The 20,734-nt window shown below is 36.4% G+C and overlaps 1 protein-coding gene across 1 annotated transcript in view; it reads left to right on the top strand.

Moving 5' to 3' along the window:
• LOC107684655 (SLIT-ROBO Rho GTPase-activating protein 1-like) overlaps nucleotides 1-20,734 on the top strand; it is a 109,699-nt gene that overhangs the window by 13,585 nt on the left and 75,380 nt on the right. Inside the window, exon 2 of the mRNA XM_016480963.1 lies at nucleotides 20,238-20,433. Coding sequence (XP_016336449.1) covers nucleotides 20,238-20,433 — 196 coding nt within the window. The remainder of the gene's footprint in view (nucleotides 1-20,237; nucleotides 20,434-20,734) is intronic.

The following is a 20,734-nucleotide window of genomic DNA, read 5'->3' as shown; positions in this document are numbered from 1 at the left end:
GCGAACGCGCCGGTGGATCTCCACCAAATTCGGGGGATCCCTTCAGCTCGAGGAGCCCTCTCGAACGCCACCCTCCGCGCATCGGTAGCCCCCCGGGATCGTTTGATCAGTCGGCGCCGGACTGCGAATTTAACCACCCGTAACTCCCGAACCCCGGGGGCTATCGACGCGGGTGTGGTCTTATTCGAAAGCGGCCCTCTAGATGTACACTCGATTCGCGTTCGAGAGGGTTCCTCGAGCTGAAGGGATCCCCCGAATTTGGTGCGGATTCGCCGCGCCCTTACGGAGATATGACCGTTCAAAGTTTCAATGGTTTTCCATAGACTTAAGCTTCAAAAGCGTTTCATCCAGGTCACCAGTAGCAAACAATGGAGCGCGCTCTGCTGGACAAACTAAGTAATTACACCATTTCAAGCATTTTATCTGCTTTATATGTTCTGTAAAAAAAATTTAATATCGGCGGCATATTCGCCGATACCGATATAATCGGCAACCGGCTCATATCGGACGATAATATCGGCAAAACGATATATCGGTCGGGCTCTAATTAGATGTTTAGGAAAATGGAAATGTTTATTTAAGTTTTCTCTCAGAGCAGCTCTGCTGATGTTCATGTTTATGTAACTTACACTGAAAACACCATTTATGTATGCGTACTTCAGTATGCAGTAGATAAAACGGCGCTACTCAGAGACATGCAGAAACAAGCAGATTATTTATATAGCTGTCTCTTTGCGCATAAATATTCACAGACACATATCATATCTACTTTTGATTTATCCATCCATCAGATTGCGGGTTTTACGTGACATCCTCGTTATACTGTCAATTCCATGTTCACGACTGCACCGGGATTCCCTCTGCTTCATGGAAATCATACGGCCTTAACTTATAACTTGTTATTAATGTGACACACCTTCATCTGCACGAAGGGATGGTGTCCGCGAATATGAGCGAAGATGTTGGATGTATTGCCTGCTTTTGCAGCCACTTTGCGTGATTGCGTCCACATTTTTTGCAAATTGGATCCGTCCTCAAGGACAACCCTGCGTTCGTTTTTTGTTTTTTTTAAATATCCGAAGTATTCCCATACTGCAGATTTTAACTTTTTTTTCGGCGGGGATGGAGATTAGATATAATCTCTGTCTCTGTCATTTTCTCCGCTGCACGTGCATGTACGCAGCCAAGTGAATGCAGAGTGAAGCAGCCGAGCGGAAATAAGTTGCACATGCGCAGGTGAGATTTTTTTTCATTAATTTTTTTAAAAAACCGTAGATATGCAAATGTTTACGGTATGATAACCGTGCACGTTCAAACCATGATAAACCGCCATACCGGTATATTGTTACAACCCTAGTGTAAGGTATCTTTGACTGACCAATAACGCTGAATCCGCCATTTTTATTTAACAAACAAACCAGACAGGAGAGCAGATTAACGTTGGTGGACCTGAACTTGAAAAATGGTGTGTTTCTATTGACGTCTTTCTACCGTTGAAACAAGATACCTTCTGATATTCATTCATGTTTATTTCATGCTTTAACTAGTAAAGAGAAAGTGATGATCAGTTCATGTGCTGCTTTAACTGAGGCACTACAGCAATCTGTCACGACACATTAAAGAGCCAAAAAAATTTTATTTATTGTTTAAATTTCTTAAAAAATGACAGAATTTGAAAGCTGAGACTTTGTGTCATACCAGAGGTAACCTGCTCTGTCTTGTATGTCGGCACAGTTTCCTCTTTGCGCTGAGACGTATTTTTCACAAGTTGCTAGACTGTATAGGTGTTTCTGCATTCTTTTATTGCTAATAGTACTTAGTACTTTTAGTAGCTTTAGTAGCCTCAGATTATCAGTATTAATGCCTTTTTTATATTTAGTTTAATTTATTGATTTATAAAGCACATTTAAAAACAACAGAGGTTGAAACCAAAGTGTAGTACAGGACAAAACAACAGAATTAAAACAAAATAAAAGACTAGACAACATACAAAACACAACCAAATGGACAAATGAAAATTTACACCTTTAGGAAGTGTCACGGTTATGCTGCTGTGGAGGAACGAAGGTGCACGGAGACGAAGGAGTTGCAATAATCACAGTCTTTATTCTATCCAAACTGGAGAAAACACAGGGGATTCAGGAGACACACACGCAGCACGAGGAATAGACGTTTAAGACAGCATGAGGAACTAAGAAAAGGAAACACTTTAAATACACTCTTAAAAATAAAGGTGCTTCAAAAGGTGCTTCACAGCGATGCCATAGAAGAACCATTTTTGGTTCCACAAAGAACCATTCAGTCAAAGGTTCTTTAAAGAACCATCTCTTTCTTACCTTTTTATAATCTGAAGAACCTTCTTTCGCCACAAAGAACCTTTTGTGAAACAGAAAGGTTCTTCAGATGTTAAAGGTTCTGTATGGAACCATTTAGACAAAAAGGTTCTTCTATGGCATCGTGAAGCACCTTTATTTTTAAGAGTGTACACAAGACATGACGAAGGGATGACGAGGAACACCTGGGATCAATAAACATAATAGGAACAGGAAAACCAAATATGGGCATAAAATACACATGGAGCACGTGGGGGGAGGAAAACACACACAAAACAAGGAACCGAGTCTGACAGGAAGAGTTAAATCTAAGAATAAAAATATGTCTTCAAAGAGGATGTGATGATATTTGCATATGACGCTGCCTCTATTTTGGACAAAAATACGGTTTTAGAACAAAAACATCCTCCTCAGGTAAAATTGCATTTTTTTCCTTCTAGTTGCAAGACAATATAGAATAATTATCCAAATGCAGTGATATGCCTGTAAAATACTATAGAAATGTTACTATGACCAGCTGTGCAATACTTCTGGTGTTTACTAGTTTGTTTATATATTGTGTTGTTAAGGGTGTCTTTAAAGGACCAGCACGCCAAACCATTTTAATCAGCCTGACCTGTGGTAGCTCTGTCGTCCCCCCTGGAGGAGAGTGATTTGTTGTGTTTAATGGGTTGTCGTTGTGGTGATGAATGGTCGGCAGGGCGAGATGCACATGCATGTGAGTAGAGAAGAGCCTGGTTTCGGTTTGACGCACTGGTGGACAGCAGCACTGCTGATAAATGACCCTTGTAAGGGTCTCACCTGCATATGTGATCTTCAGGGAATATGACAGGGGCTCTGTCTCAATTGTGTTCTGTTAAAAGATTCCTCTGTGAAAACAGTTGCCTTGTAACAGCACCTGACGGTTTAGCAGAAAAGCTCTGATTATGTGTCTGAAAATGTCCTCTATAGCTGAGTGATTGATTTTGTATGCGAGGAGGATCCTACACTAAAATGATCGGGGAATCTGGCTGTAGATGCTTGTGTTCCTCTGAGATCTGCCCATGATTAGTTAGTATTTTGGAGGTTACGCGGATGAGTTCCTTAAAGACTATCGTTTTGTTCTTTTATCATGGTCTTCTTGACTGTAAGATGTGTTTACACGACATCTGATTGAAGCCTGCATTTCCTACATGTGCTTTGTGTGTTTGTTTTGCATTATTCATGTTGCATTGTTTTGTGTTTGCAACAGAGACCACACAGACACAGATATGAATATGATTTAAGAAAGAGATTTGTGATGAGTTTTCTTTAGGGTTTGGTATGCAGCTTGTCACTTCTGCATCTTTCAGGTTTGTGTTACTTTGCAATTTTTCTGTGTGTGTGTTTATGTGAGTGAGACCGAGAGAGACACAGAACACATTGGTCTGTGGATAATATCTGTAGTCTGCTTGTCCAGTGGAGATGTGTATGTGGTCCCAGCTGTTCCTTTGAGATAAAAAGCCTTATTCACATCAACCCAGACCTTATTTAAAGCTTCGTCCCATAACTCTCTGCAGCTCTCTGAACAACATCTTTACGTAAGACAGCTTTTTTGGGACTTGTTGTTTGTGTGCATCAGAGGTTTGACATTTTAAGCACAAAAAGATCTGAGGACAAATCTCGTTTAGTAGATGATGTGTATAATCCAAAATGTAATAAATTTTTGGGCAGTTAGCATTTTTTTTTTTTTATAACATGTTTTTTTTCCCACATTTCTGATCCTTATGTGGACTATATTATGATTTGTGTGGTTTTGTCAATCTGTGGCCTAATTGAGATCAACTAGCATCCTTACAGGTTGCAGGGTCTAACTCACCTCTTGACCTTTATAGATGTTATCCGTTTTTCCTGGTTGAGCGTAGACCACTTTATCATGTAGGCATCCAAAATAATTGGCTTTTTAAAAATAAAATTCAACACACTCATAATTAAAGGAAGAGTTCACCCAAAAATGAAAGTTTGCTGAAAAATTACTTACAATATAAGATGTACAGTAGTTTTTTAAGTAGTAGTTAATTTAGCATTACATCACTTGCTCAACAATGGATCCTCTGCAGTGAATGGGTGCCGTCAGAATGAGAGTCCAAACAGCTGATGAAAACAACAATGCAAGTAATCAACTCCAGTCCATCAATTAACATCTTGAGAATGGAAAAGCTGCCTGTTTGTAATTAAAAAAATCCATCTTCAAGATCTTTTTAACTTCAAACTGTTGTTTCCTCTATCCATAATTATGCTTTCTCCATATATCTTTTATTTAAAAACATGTTGGACTTTGATTTCTTAATTTAATTCAAGCATGAATGACAAACAAAACAGCTTTGTCCTATAAAACATGCGTTTCCCATAACGTAACATCATTTAAATTGCCATATGTCCTTTGTTGGATATTCTACAGGCTTCATTTCCATTCATTCTTTGTAAGACCTATTTGAAGTGGATGAGCTGTTGTGTTCGCTACAGTCTAGTGAAGATCCTATCATTGACACAAAAGAGAGAACAACAGGAACAAATGTGACGTAATGCTAAATGGCAACCACAACGTAATGCATGACATGTCAATAGTACATCTGCTCAATCCCTGGGTAAAAAATAGGTTTGGTCAATTAGTCAATGCTTCTCCCTTAGCTTTTCTTTTTTGGGGATTTGTTTAAGTAGGTAGGTGAAAAATGTCCTGTTTAAATGAATGGTGGTTCTTGGAGAGGTCAAGCTTTATTTATTTCACACTGTATAGAATGTAAAAACAAATATTGAAGTTACAAGAAAATATACTATTTTAGTCTTTCAACTTCAAAATTCATGTTTAATTCAATACTTGCCATTCTTTGTAATTATTTGTGAAATTTACTAGCGAAATTTTTAAAAAAGTAAATCCTATACCGAACTTTTTTTCAGTGCGATTTGAGTATGAAATATGAAACATTTTCCATCTTGACAGCCTGTCATAGAGGTTATGAACTTGTGTCAATCTTTGGCAGACTTCGAGTTTGAGAACTATCTCAATTTCCCATCGCATAAACTTCCCAGTGGCACCTCTGTATTACAATTAGAGGCCCTGGATTCACACCAGCTACTATCTCCTGCCCTTAGGGCTTGAAACTCTCTCATTTTACCTCTAATTACGTCTTTGTTACGGTGAATCCTTCTTCCCCAGAGCTAACATACCATGACAGATATTCTAGCGCAACAAGGCTTGGACTTGAATGTAAACGCTGTCCTTCTAGGGTTACTCTTCTTGGGCTTCATTGGTTGAAGAGTTTAGAAAAGGTGCTGGTTGTTTTTCACAGGAAGGGGGGTTGTAGGGAATGGGATGTCTTTAAACACCGTTTAGAAGATCTGGGATATAGTCTCAGATGAGCACTGATGGGTAATGTGTGCCATGTGGTCCTGTGGTATTTCAGTTGCATTGTTCCTCTGATGTTCATGATGGGCTTCATTGTGTAATTTGTCTTTTAGGCACACATGTGCTGTCCTGCTGTGTCTTGTGTACAATTATCTCTTGTAAGTCTTTTGTTGTTCAGTATACTAGAATGAACTCCAACCCAGACTGACAGGTCTGCTTGAGTATTCTTTGGAGAATCATACAGTACTATTTTAATTATCATGGTAAATGATTATAGTAATCAAACAGTAATATATAATTTTATGCCATCAATGAACCATAATACTGTCAAAATTGTAGGGTTAGTCGCAAGGTCAATGTTTAAATCATCAAAGTTTGATTTTTGAAACATTTTGCAGATTACAAAAGAAAAGAAAAAAGAAAAGCATTCAGCATAAAGCACATTATTGCTCTTAATTAAGTCACTTAGATGTACTTATGCAGAGATTACTCTAATCTGTCAGTGTTTCTTGTACCATAGGATGCCTGCTTATTACATTAAATGCAAATGTCACAGCAGGGTCCAGTGGGAGCACTCAGGGTGTTATGAAGATGGACCAGGTAATAAAATGTATCATAAGTGAGATTCATGGCTTTTATAACAGAGCAGATTTGCTGCTTTGACAAAATGCCCATTAGCGTGCCAGCATGGAGCATTTGACCTGTCCTGCAAGCCTTGATCTGATTAGCGGCAGTTGGCCTTTTAGTAGTAAATGGTACATAGACCGATTAGGTTTAGTGATTGTTGGTGTTATTTATCACCTTTGTGGGGTTGCTAAAGACCAGGTTAAGTGAAAGTTAGTCATAGAAGGCAGACAGGGACTCCGTATGACTGTCTAATAAGTGGAGAGTAAAATAATTTAATTTTCTGCTGGTTGGACACAGAGATTAAATTTAACATATAGTATACTTTCAAATAAATCCAAATTACTTGCTTGCAAAATATAGTTGTCTCAACTTTGCAATATTTTAGATTGGATTATGTCAAACAAGTCAGACATTTTTATATAATGTTTGTCATAATGAAGTCAAGTGAGCTAAATTTAATTACAAAATGTACTGTACATGGTTCATTTATTAAATGTTAATATTTGAAATATACCTTGGCACTAAATACCATGCCATTTGCAAGGTACTTCAAAGAATATCATGGTACATGCCCCAAAAAATCATGCTATTACCTTGTACCAAAAGAAATAGTGATGTGTCATTCTTAGCATAAATAAATATTGATTAAACTAAGGATTAATTAAATTTCAGTTTTGATTTTGGCTTCCAACAATTATGAAATCACATTAATGTAGTTAAAATGATAATTGTGCCACATTCGGTTCCTTTCCTTTTACAGCAGTGTGCTTGCTTTCTCTCCTCCTTAAAAGGCCAAAATTAACATAAACAAATACAAATCATGTGACATGACTGTTTATGCCATTAATGTTAGTCAACATAATAATTGTTCAGTAATTGTTTTAGAACTTTTTTACTTTCATTATGTTCATAACCTGGTATTAGTTTCTGCAGTGAAATTGTGGAATTTCTCTGACATCTACAATTTTGATATCATGATATAAAATATTAGATAACGAAATATACTTGATACATATAGCTATTGTATTTAAAGGTCATCAGATGCAAAAAATTCACTTTACATGTTGTTTGAACATAAATGTGTGTTGGAAGTGTGTGTACACATCCATCCTATAAAGATAAAAATCCACCCAGTGGTTTTTTTTTTTTAAATCCCTATTTTAAAATCCCCTTTCTCAAATCTGGCTGTTCTGAGATTCCTGGCAGAATGATGTAGTTCTGCACAGGCCGCTCCCACGATAGTTGATTGACAAGGCCGTCTTACCTTAGACCCGCCCTGAGTGAGCTGTGAGCTGTCCGCCATTGTGTCGACTCCGGTGCAGGGGAAGACAAGAATGTCTCCGATTAAGCGATTGAGGTGTTCTGTTGTTGGATGTAATAATGAACATAGCAGTCTTCATTTACTCCCGACATCTGAGCCGCCGAAGACGCAGAGGATTAATGTTACTTTCATTTTTGAAGGGACAGTCTGCTCGTCACCCCACGGAAGAGAGGGGCGGGGTCAGCAGAGCTCATTAGCATTTAAAGCAACATGGACTAATACCACTTACTGAAAACAGAGCTGATTTTGACAGGGAAAAAAGGGTGTTTTTTACACTACCATTGAGAAATTTTAACCAAAGTATGTTATAGACTTTTCATTAAGACCCTAAAGAATCATATCAACTTGTGGAAAATGGGCATCCGATGACCCCTTTAACAAACCAACAAACAACAACAACAACAACTCGTATAAGATTTTGGTCACATCGCCCAGTCATCCTGATTGTGTTAAATAAACAAGATTATAATTTTTGCCATAAGCAAGCATCTCTAGGATGTTGTGACGTTCCATGGATTCCGGCTCTAAGATCTTGATCTCTCCTGGCCGTCAGCTGTAAGCCGCCTCTGGTGTCGGTGTCAGGGCTGTCACACTCTGGTCTGAGTGGTCTCGCTCTCTTCTGTGAACTCCTCTCAGTGGGCAGTCAGACAGGAGGCCAGGATCCCGCCGGGGCCTGCTAATGTTCTCTGACGGAGCAACCCCATGTTTACTGGGCAGTAGAGCAGTGTGACAGGCTAAACCCACTGTGACCCGTCAGCAGACCCCTTGGTCTGACCATGTGACCCTTAAAGGCTTGTTCACACCGGGACGAATATCGCCGACGTTTAACGCCTCGTGACTAAACAAAGGGCACCAATGTGAGTGTGCACACCGACGCGCAAAACACAAGGCGTAAAAGCGTAATTTTTAAAAAACCACCTCGGGCTCGATTTTTTGGTTTGACGTGCCGCGTAAAAAATTGGCCGACCAATGAGATTGGCGCTTTTGTTCACGTGCCTGGAGCTGCTTAAGTTACAGTAAAACACGACTTGGTGGCGCTCAAGCACAAAACGGTCTTGCCGAGCACACATTGATACCTAACGACGAAGAGGAAGTAAGTAGACCAAGAAGATGCATCGAGGCAAGATGAATGTAGAGCTGCTGGTCTCATTGGTGTCTGAACACAAAGGGCTTTATGACAAACGTAACAGCGACTACAAAAATCTCGATAAGAGAGAGTTGTTATGGAGAGGAATTGCAGATCAAATAGGATTCGATGTGTACTGGGATATTTCTGTTTTTCATTAAGCGCCATCTAATGTCAGGGAGTGAATTTGCACGTTCACTCGGCTCATCGCCAGCGAAAATCACTTGGGTATGAACACAAAAGACACGTCGAAAAACGTCGGCGATAAGCGTGCGCAATAATCGTCCCAGTGTGTACAAGGCTTAGCGCTGTTTTTCCTTTCTAGATCACAGACTTTTGGAGAAGTTGATGAAGATTCAGTTTGCCAGTGCACATTTAGACTTTTTCCTCTGAAAGTTATGATTTGCCTTTATATTAGGGATACACAATACATACCATATCATTTATCAATCAGTATTAGATTTTGTTTTTAAATTTATTGTATAGGTTAGTGTTGGATAAATATCTGGATATTTGTTTATGCTAATATGCATATAAGGCTCACTTAATAATTGAATACCATATAAAAGCGCCTATTAAATAACACTTAAATGTAATTTTTTGCAACTCTCAAAATGTAACATCCATTTTTCATGCTGTACATTATAATGTTATGATGTCTAAATTCACCTGTAGCCTTTTTTTAATTTTTTTGTTTTATTTTTAACTAAACAAAATATTGTACATTTTAAAATTGTACAGTTATTGCCAGTTATTGTCTTTCAACAGTCACGACAATATTGTTTTTTCTATGTATTCCTACATAATATACATATGTTGTTGGATACTCCTTCAGTGTTGTCATACTAATGAATGTAAATGCACTGAAAAAAAAATTGGTGTAGAAACAATTTTCATTTAGAAATTGCTAGTAAATTTCACAAATAATTACTACGAAATGGAAAATAACACAGCCACACTTTATTTTAAGGTCCAATCCTCGTTATTAACAAACCACTATCTATGACTTTTGCCTCAATAAACTCTTGCTGCTTATGAATAGTAATGTAGTTAAGTTTAGGTATTGGGTAGGATTAGGGATGTAGAATATGGTCATGCAGAATATGTGCTTTCTAAGTAGTAAACAGTCAATATGTTAATAATAGGCATGATAATAAGCAACTAGTTAAAAGTGATTATTGGTCCCTATACTAAAGTGTTACCAATAATAACACAAGTATAAAAACTGAAATCAAATTTTATTTGAAATTAAAATTTTCATTTCAAATTAATTTACCCACAGGATTCATTTTGCGGCCCAACCACTCGCTTAATGATATGTTGTAGTGATTTGTCTTGCTATGCTTCGAAACGTTAGCACCAAATAGTCGAAAGTTGCATTACAACACTCAACCACTATGCAATGTACTGTATAGTCTGGCGTTACTCTGCAAGAATCATGTGAAAGGGCCTTTAGTTTAAGTGTCCAGCACTGTTTATGGTCTGTGGTGTCTTTGTCAATGGCGTTCAGTGTGATAAACCGCATATGTCGGCTGATGAGGGATGGAGTTCTGCAGGTGTGTCCTACAGATCCTTACAGTTGTAGAACATTAGACCGTGCAGATGTGTTTGAATGAACTAGTGCTGCCCAGGTGTTTGTGTGTGGGATTGAACCGCCTCACGTGTGGTCTGTGAGGCCCCGTCTGGCAGCTCTAGTGGGCCCCCCAAGCACTGAATGCAGTTTCTTGAATAGAGTCGTCACTTCAAACACCACACTGCAGGGCATTTGGAGTTGCTGCAGCATTTTTACAATGATCATTGAAGTTCAGAACATTTTTGACGTGAACAATTCGTTTGATCTCTGGTTGTGAGAAGGTATGAACGATCTGATGTAAACATGATGTAGTGTTTGTACTGCTCATTGACCTCTTAGATGTCAGGAAAAGCCCCATCTAATTACAGGAGAAGATCTGTCGGCGTTCCACACGTTTCCAAGAGACTTGCTTCAAATGTGGCATGTCCTGGCAGCTCCCTCAAACAGTTACTATAGTTTCTGCAATGGGAGAGGGGATGAAACGTTATCCTCGCTCCTCGTTTTCAGACTCTTCTCACTGGCATTTTCCAAACAAAAGAACAAAGTGAGCCCAAGGAACATACAATGTCATCTTGCAACATAGTGGTACTTTCTTCTGAAAAAAAAAAATGTGTGGGAGAAAGTAGCCCTTTTGCAGAATGAAACCGTAGTCTGAATGTGTGTATTGAGTTTCTTGTGATGCTCTCCCCTCCCCCGAGGGCAGCTGGGACGGCCTGGATATGAATCACTAAAAGAAGGGCCAGTCTTCGCTCACTATGGTTGTACATTCATGCACCTGATGCATTTTTGTCCTCCTTTCTCTTTCTTGCTCTTTCCCTCTTTCTTTGTTAATAATTGAACCTTTTTTGACCCTCAGCAAAGCTCCTAGCCTTATTGTGGATACAAAAAGCAGCCCTTTATTCGGATAATTTAAAAAAGGGTTGTTGTTGCTAACTAAAGCTAAAATAGGTAACACATTCTTGTTAATGGAAATAAAGCAAAATTAAAATATAAATATCAGATGAAAAAACTAAAGTAAACAAAAATTAGAAATGCCACCTTGGCAAATAATTGATAGTTTAGAAGTTTAAGTTGAAGCACTACACGTAAATGTATTACAAACTAGAAAAAAATTAAAACTGAGTTTAAGAATTGAAACCTAAATAGTAATAGTAAATATTAATAAAAACTATAAAACCATATAAATAATACTAAAATTACACTGTTTTGAAATTTTTGTTCAAAAAACGTTATTGGCCGAAATGTCTTTCATGCATCCAGCTCAAACAGATATCAGACAGCAGCTGAATAAACAACCTTCCCCTTCATAATATAATTATAAATCTCACATTTCTTCTGCTCCACGTCTTTATTTGGGTGGGATTTGAATGATGACTCTCATGGGCCTCCATAAATATGTTCAGTGATTGATAGTGATGTTCTACACATATCTTCCTGAAGTGGGCCTGTCTGCTCTTGTTGGGAGGATCTAAACCATTTCAGCAGCCAGTGGGTGACTGGCTCAAATTGTTAACTTCTGTCTTTATTTTTTATAATTGGCACCTTGTGAGAATTTATTTCTGATTTTAAGCTTTATCTCACAATTACCTGTTTTAGTTTTAAACTCTAAATGTGAAAATGGACATTCAGACTTTTGGGAAACCTGTTTGGAAACAGTCATATTGCCGCTAGTAGCCAGAATTACACACTTCAGCGTAAGATTTATTTATAGGGGTTAATTAGTTTGTCTGTGTATTCATATTGTTTGTATAATCCAGTTTCTACATAAATCTCATTTGAACCATATTTTCCCCACTACATCGCCATTGTTTACTTCAGCAATGTACACACATAATATTACTACTACTTTTTTAACAGTCATAATACTACTATTAAATATATTTTTTGTGCAGAATTATTTAAAAATTCACAGTCACTACAACAGTACAGTGTTCCTAAATGTCTAAAGGGAAATAACTGATCTATGTTTAATTATTTTGAATATTGGTTTATTTCTTATTACAATATTTATTTTTGCTATACTTGGCCCCTTGTGTTAAAACATGGTGCCAAGATTAGATTAGTCTCCCTACTAAACTCATTTATTTATCTTGAAAAAATAACTTACTGATATTTACTCAGTCTTGGCTGACCACATTGTTGAGAATTTTGATACTTTCCAAGCCATTTTATTGGCAGCTGTGCTTGGCCTCAGTCTAAAAAAGGAATCTCCAAACATTGAGTTAGTTTCCACGGGTGTGCTATTGATACGTGTTTAAAATTTGAGGAGAGCAGCGGGTAAGTGGAGGAGTTTAAGGTCAGGGGAGTTCATGCAGTAGGGTGTAATTTGGTCCTGTTGAAGACCAGAACAGGAAGGAATTGCTTCTCAGTGGGTCAGTAGACCACAGTCGGACCAGACTCAGAAGACTGCCTAAGGGCCAGTCTTTCCTGTTTATGTGTGTGTTTGTGTATGCAGGCCTCCAGACCGTCTCAGGAAATGGTAATGAGCTAATAGCTCGACTCTGTCCTCTGAGGTTCAGACTTCCTGCTGGGTTTGAAGAAGACTTACAGTCAGATAAAACAACACGTGTGATCTGTTCATGTTGGCACCATGTGAAACGGCTTTATAGAGAAGAGCCACATCCAAGGGTGGCTGGTTAGATTAGTAGTTCAGATTTTACGTTTTGACTGGTCCTAGCACAAATAATGCTAAATATTAATTTACATAGTTGTTTTCATGTGTCAGAAGGATATGTATGCCAGAAAAAAGAATAAATAAATCTATGTATCTATAATAAATATGATTATATACAGTGCTTGAAGTAGAAAAAAAGAAGTGCCGGTACTCACCCCACCCCACCCCTATTTATTTATTTATTTATATTATATAAATAAATACTTTTTAATAATCTACAATGTATGTATAGTGCCACAATCAATCAATCAATAATTAAATACAAGTTTTCAATACAAATTAGCACAAGTCAAGCTGCGATACCAAACAGGACCACAGGGAGGCACCAAAGACCACTAAATCGCCTGCCTTTACTACTATACGGACCCATTCAGAATCGCTAAATCTCTGACCACCGCATAATCAGCGTTCATTGTAAAACACTCTTGCTTTTAAGCCAACTACACGCTGAAAAGAATAATTTTACTGACATCTGGATGAAAATCACTATTCTTTCCGCAATCGCTGATGAAATCGGCTGTGTTTTCTCTGCATTAGCGCTGTTTTGAACTTTCTGTTTGAATTAGTTTACTGGATCCTTGGACTTTCCAGGAGTTTACCGGTTTGAAATGATGTGATCGCAAAAGCCTGCTTCTTTTCATTTTAAGATATTATTTTCGTTCTAAAGTACTGATTCAAATTAGTAATCAATAAATTAATTATTATTCTACTACTCTGCGCGCCTCCCCTGACATGCTCTCGCGCCCCACACACTCCACTTGCATTCATTCACGTGATTGGTCGAGATGAGAGGTGATCCCGCCTGGGTAGTGTGATTTATATAGTGTACTTTCTAATCATATATGGGATCATATAATCACCCAGACCCTGACGCTTTTACTCTGAGTACCGGCAACATGTCAGAAGTGCCGGTACGCACAAAAAAATGCAGGTACTCTAAAGGCTAAAATATAGATGTGCCGGTACTGCGTACCGGTGCGTACCGGCCCACTTCAAGCATTGATTATATAGATATTTTCTGACATTATAAATATGTGATCTCAGTCTGAAGTTGTTCTAATTAACATTACGAAATTTTGGATGAATAAATCAAAAGTAGTTTAGTACACTTACATCAAAATGCGATACTAGTGTAATATTAAGCAGCAAAATACTATTTAAATATGAATCCTGCATGTTGTGCGGTTTCGTTTACTACACATACTGAAGCGTGCGTGATGTGATGCTCACAGTGTTTTCAGCCTCTGCCGCCTCAATATATGAGTTTTTGACCTACTGTCATATGATATAAACAGAGAAACTAAAAGTCTTCACTACAACCCTGTCAAAATAACAGTTCAGTTTAACTTGAATCTGTGACAAAAAATATTACTTAATGTAATAGTACTACTAAAACTAAAAAATTATATTAAAACATTATTTTTAGGGAATGTTTACCAGAAAAATAAATACACAACACAGTATTTCTGGAAAAAAAAAACTTTTTTTATACAATAGATTATTTAGAGATGGTTTTGATTATTAAAATTGAATGAAACCATTAAAATGGAATCCAAAAAATGAATGGAAAACAGAATTTTGTAAAAATAAAACTAAATTTGAGAAAAAAAACCTATTTCATAGGGCCTTAAAAATTTATTTTTGTTAAGATTTTAATAAATTGATCTTAAATTATGTACGTTTCATGATTTCAATTAATTTGACATACTTTTTGATTAATACAATTTAGAAGAGAAGAATTAGAAGAATTAAAACGGAAAAACAGAATCCAGAGAAATTAAAACGGGAGAAAAAATAGAATTTGGAAAAAAAATAAAAAGGAGTTTGAGGAAAAATAAAACTGATTTCATAGCGCCCTAGCTTTTGGCTCCTTTTTAAAAAAAAATACTATATGAAGTAAATTACAGGAGATGTGAAAATATCTCATTTTCTCCCCCTTAGGATCAGTATAGTTCTGCCTTACCACAGGAGGGTTGTATGACATTTTGCCTGAGTCCATAATGTCAAACTGATGATAAATATTAGTAACAGAAAGGATTCTGGCTGACATGTTTTTTTTTATTCGATTTGGATTCCTGTTTTCGAACACTTGGTGGAAGGTTGCTGTTTTATTTTCATAGACTCCTTTGAAATGGACTTTAAACTTTGGTAACTAACTTATTAGTTCAAAGTTGGCTTACATTTGTTTTCCACACAAAATGTATTTTATTTGAGTCTTTAGTTTTTCTTTTATTTATTTTTCTTTTTTATTTAACTTTTGTATTTATTTATTTATTTGTTGATTTCAGGGTGAAATTCGACCTAGACATAATTTCTTGAGGTTCTTCCACTCGCTGGCATATTTCGATGACAAAATAAAATGCATAATGACGCATAAGATGCATAATGGTCACAAACATGCACTCCAGTTACTTCAGTTCACATACCTGACTGATTAAATATAACTAATTAAAAAGAATACAGTGACTTGCTTGGGAAGTAAGACCTCATTAAATTGACTTAATATTTTGCTCACTTTTTAATCTTTTGTCTAACTTCTGTTATGAAATCGTTCCAAGTTTGCATTTATTCTGTTTAGGCCTTGTGTTGATTTGTAGTGTGAACAGTGTGGTTTGCAGGTTGGCTTTTAGTTTCTGTAACAAGACGGTTTGTTAGCGGTAGAATGGAGGCTCACTTCTCTTTGAGCTGTCAAAAGTAAGTAGACTTTCCTTGATGGACTGGAGTTGGTAAAAATCTGGCCATGGGCGATCACATTGCTGCACACATTGCTCCTGAGCCCTGGCGCAAGGCCGACTGACTGACGTCTCCCAGCTGTGCTGAACCGTATGAAAACAGGATATTCCCCCAGCCACTGCCCACCTGTCTACATGTCTTCTGAAACAGTCACTATCTATTATGAGTATGAAAGGGGATTTTTGTTCCCATATGGTATCATTGTGATTCTGATGACTTGCATGATTATTTAAGGAGAACCTGTTCTTACATGAGTTGAAGGCCTTTAGTTACAGTGCACATTAATGGTGTTCAGATAAAACCATCTTGTAATATCTAGTAAAGAGATATTTTCAGTTATTTTAGGTGAACATTTTGTTTTGTTAGAAACAAATGGAAACAAAATAATACAAAATGAAAAAGTAAAATGAGTGTAATATAAAATATAGTGTATCTTTATGTATAGATATAACTATACAATTTTTAAATTAGAAATTTTAATAGAAACAAAAACATAAAAACTGTATGTATACAGACGTTTTTTCTGTACACAGAAATATAGCTGTGCCCCAGTAAAATATTACTGATAAATTTATGGCTGACAATAAAGATTACCATATGGGTCAAAGACGAAAAAGGGTTTAAGCATAAAAACAATAAGTGTAATACTGCTTTAAATTGTTGTTTTTCCCAAAAAAATGAAAAAGTTTTTTGTTTAATTTAATTGCAATTTTGTGTTTGTTTTTCTGAGCAAAAAATAAATATCATACATTTCCCTGATTTACAGAAGAAACCCACTAAAATGTCATTCAGTGTAACAATCTTGTCAGGCATATTTACAACAAAAATCAATTTATGACACATTAAAAGACTAATTACTTTCACCCCAAATACTAATTAGTTGTAATTTTACATTTTTTAAATTTGCCACTATCCTAGGTTTTGCCCATTTGTCAGCAAGAATTTTTTACTCCTTTAAAACACAATCAAATTTAATATGCTCCCTCATTCTTTTATATATTTTAATATATACAAGTCAGAATAAGCACGTTGTTTGAATTTTTACATAAATATTGTGTTACACTGAATGACAATGTAACATTATTTCAACCAAATTATGACATTCTATTCTCCAAAAACTTATTTGAAACCTTAAAATTAGACACTTTACTTACATTTAATGTGCTTTCTATGGACATAAAATCACTTTTGTAAATTTCTTTTGATGCAGACATCTTAATGTCTTTGACCCATATACCAAACTATAAATTATTTTGATAATATTTAAGCAACCATGTTGTGCATTTGCTGTTTAGAGTCAGAACTAAGCCAGATTTGCGAATAAATAACACTTTTGATCTAATCTGACAAACAGATTTGCAAAAATGTCTGAATTTGTTTGCGGTTCAGTTTGATTAATTTAGACTGTTATTTCACACACTCCTCGTGATTTTTTTCCCACACACTTCTTAATGAATTTTCACATCAAAATAGTAACAGGATACTTCAGAAGACCGAAAACAAAATATATTTACCTAAATTTCATTGTAGAATGAAATCTGCAAATGTTTTTAAATCATTTTTCAACAATTAAGCAGCTCGACTCTGTACTGCAAAGCCAATTTATATGAAATATGTTTGTAACTGTATCTAAAAAAAGTATCGAAATACTGGGACATGTTTTTGGAGGCCTGTGCCTCAGTACTGATGAGAGGCTGGTTTACAGACGTTTTAGATACGGTATCCAGCAGCATGTCACACTGTATGACTGCTGTCATTGCTTGGCATGTCATATCAACTATACATTGTTTGGCATCTCACTTAGGTAATTGAGCAAATGTGACAGTCTGGAAAGTATTCCCAGTCCCGAGTTGTTAAGCAGATGGCAGTTCTGGATAACCCAGTGCTTTAACACAGGTCTCCTGACAAATGCTGCTATTTCAGGTAACGCTGATGAGAACGTCTGCATACAGGATTCTGGTACAGTATGTCCCACATAGCTTTTGGCACAGAGTGTATGAGTAAAAAGTGCAGCATGCTGCTTGGATTGGCAAATGAGAATATTGAAGCTGTCATGATGGCATAGATATGGTCATGTTGCACATTTAGCTGCCCCCAATTCTCATTACCGTAATGCAAAAAATATTAAAATTTCTGCTGGTTTGTCATTACATTTTTTTTCTATTTATTTTGTTAGCAAACTTGAAGTTGATAAACTTAGAAGTTGTAAATTGATTTCTATGAAAGTTTTTTTTTTTGTCTTTTTAAAAAAAATGAGACCAGTTGAAATTATGATGATAAATAGCTGAAACTGTGCTTCCATCTCCCAGTATCAAATTCAGTGTGACGTATACTAAACGTATGACTAAAGTCTGTTTGTCAGAGTCTTTGTTAGAGAAGTAGTAATTTCTTTCTTTTAACGTACAGTGGAGGTAATAAAAGGTTCAAAAATGGTCTCTGTTATCTCTAAATTGGCCCACAGCCTGTTGTTTGCTCACATATTTTCCTGCACTTTAAAGAATAGCATGCAATCTCTGATATACACTCATCCCAGCCATTAGCTATCTTGGTAACCCACCTGCGAGCGCTGAAATTGTTGAAGCTAACTGTAGAGACAGACAGCAGAGGGCTGATTAGCTTGGATTCCACCTTCAGGTCTTGTTTGTGCAGTATCAGACGGCTCACAGGTGCTCACATCTATCTCTCTGTTTGAAGTGGATCACAGGGGCTTTGATCAGACACACGGTCTCACACATGCTTCAGCACACTGACTCCATGCAGATGTTTACCATACACATGACCTCACAGGGCCAGGAATGCTCTTTGTAATCAGAGAGGGTCACTCGATACTGGCGACGAAGGAAAGCGGAGCGCAGAAAGTTTTATATTGCTCTTGGAATCTCTTTGAATGTCTTTGAGGTAATGGTGTGTTGTAGATTATGTAATGGATACTTAATCAGTGGGTCATTAGTGCAAAATATGACCTGTCGGAATATAAAAATGCTGATACTTCAGCAGTCATTATGGAAAAATATTTCAGAAAAAAGGTGTTTTTGGTGCGAGATAATATTATTAATCCTATTTATCTTAAACCAGACTTCTTATACTACTGCATGTATTTATAGCCTGTCATTAAAAAATTCTACTTTTTTAATTTTTGATTTAATTAAATCAATTCATTCATTTTATTTATTTATTTTGGATATATTCATAGCCTGTCATTAAAACATCTAGCATTGGTTCTCTACATTTTTGGTTAATCTAAATTTTACATTTTAAAAATGTAATTACATTAATTCATTAATTTTATTGTTGTTATTTATTTTTATTAAATTAATGAATTAATTACTTTTATTATTACATTATTTTTTGATTAATTTGTCAATTTGTAAAATTGATTTGTTTTTTATTTATTTTTTAGGCACAATATCAGTGAAATTTTAAAACCAACTCTAAGAAGTTTTGCTACACTACAAACATGAAAACACCAATTTAACATCAAATTTAAAGCTTTCAACAAAGTTCAAGACAGTTATTGTTGGACATTACAGGAATAACTTTGATGTTTCCATTATTATGTATAATCTGTAGTTTTAAATTATTTATTTAACTTGGAAGTAAATATTTGCCTCCTCTGCCTTGCATAACTAGTTCTATCAAATATATTTTTACATTTTATCTAATGTTCTTATTTCTTACCTTTTCTCCCTAATTTCCCTTCACATTCGTCAAACAATTGATATGTTACTAACAGTTCATGTTTAAATTTGAGGGCTTTTTCTTGCTATTTCATTTCTTTAAAGACAGGCTACTGATATTATCTGGGGGCTCGTCCGGTATATTATTACTATAATATTGTTGAAATATTTGTGCTTTTATAGCATTTAGTTATTGTGTATCCCATCAAAGTGGTCACTGTGGTTCAGAGAACCCATATTATGAGAAATACATTAAACATGTTGGGTCACTTGAGGGCTGAGAGAGGAAGTCTGAATGTATATTATAGTATAGAGCTGCAGAGCCGTCACAGTGCACTGCAAATTTAATGAGCTCCATTTTCAATGACAAGGGGGCAATCACATGAGGAAACCGGAGGTAATTTGGGCAAAAAATGCTTGTTAAATGAAGTGGAGTGCCTACATGGCTGTACTAGCTGTACACACATTGGCTTTAGAGAGTCATTAGGTTAGTTTCTGGGACCGTTCCTCATTCCGGCTGTAATGAAACGCAGCATAAGAGTATTACCTGCTCCACCTGAGAAGCCTGGATTACTGTAGTATTGCTGATACTGCACAATGAAACTAGCCCAGGGCAAATCTGAATGCTTTATTTATAGAATATTGCTGGCCTTTTTTAAAATTTCTGACTGCCTTTGTTGAGCTGCTAGCAAGAGGTTTCCAGAGCACCGTTGAAGCGTGCACTTAAACTGATGATTTGTCTTCACTCCTTTCGTGATTTCTATTGAGAGACTCTTAACAACAAACCATGTTTGGTTGTTTTTGTTCAGAGATTCGAGCCCAACTGGTGGAACAGCAGAAATGTCTGGAGCAGCAGACGGACATGAGGGTCCAGCTCCTTCAGGACCTCCAGGACTTCTTCCGCAAGAAGTCCGAGATCGAGATGGAGTACTCGCGCAACCTGGAGAAGCTCGCCGAACGCTTTATGGCCAAGACCAGGAGTACCAAGGACCATCAGCAATATAAGTGAGTGTGTTAAATGAGTGTTTAATACTGTCAGCTCTTTTGTGGTTTGAATTTAGAACTTCTTGTACTCTGGCCCAAATTTTTAACCACTAACCTACATCCTTATTATTATTGTCTAAAGTGTTATCATTGTAAAATTGAACATTTAGACTTCTCCTAAATTGCTATGTGTGAAATATGAATGATTTTCAAATGATGCTGTCTTTTATTCTGAATATGAAAGCATGTTAATATATGTATGTGTGTGTGTATATATATATATATATATATATATATATATATATGTGTGTGTGTGTATATA

This window comes from Sinocyclocheilus anshuiensis, unplaced genomic scaffold, assembly GCF_001515605.1.
Source record: "Sinocyclocheilus anshuiensis isolate Anshui unplaced genomic scaffold, SAMN03320099.WGS_v1.1 scaffold93, whole genome shotgun sequence".
Classification (NCBI taxonomy): domain Eukaryota; kingdom Metazoa; phylum Chordata; class Actinopteri; order Cypriniformes; family Cyprinidae; genus Sinocyclocheilus; species Sinocyclocheilus anshuiensis.
This window is presented reverse-complemented; position numbering and strand designations above follow the sequence as displayed.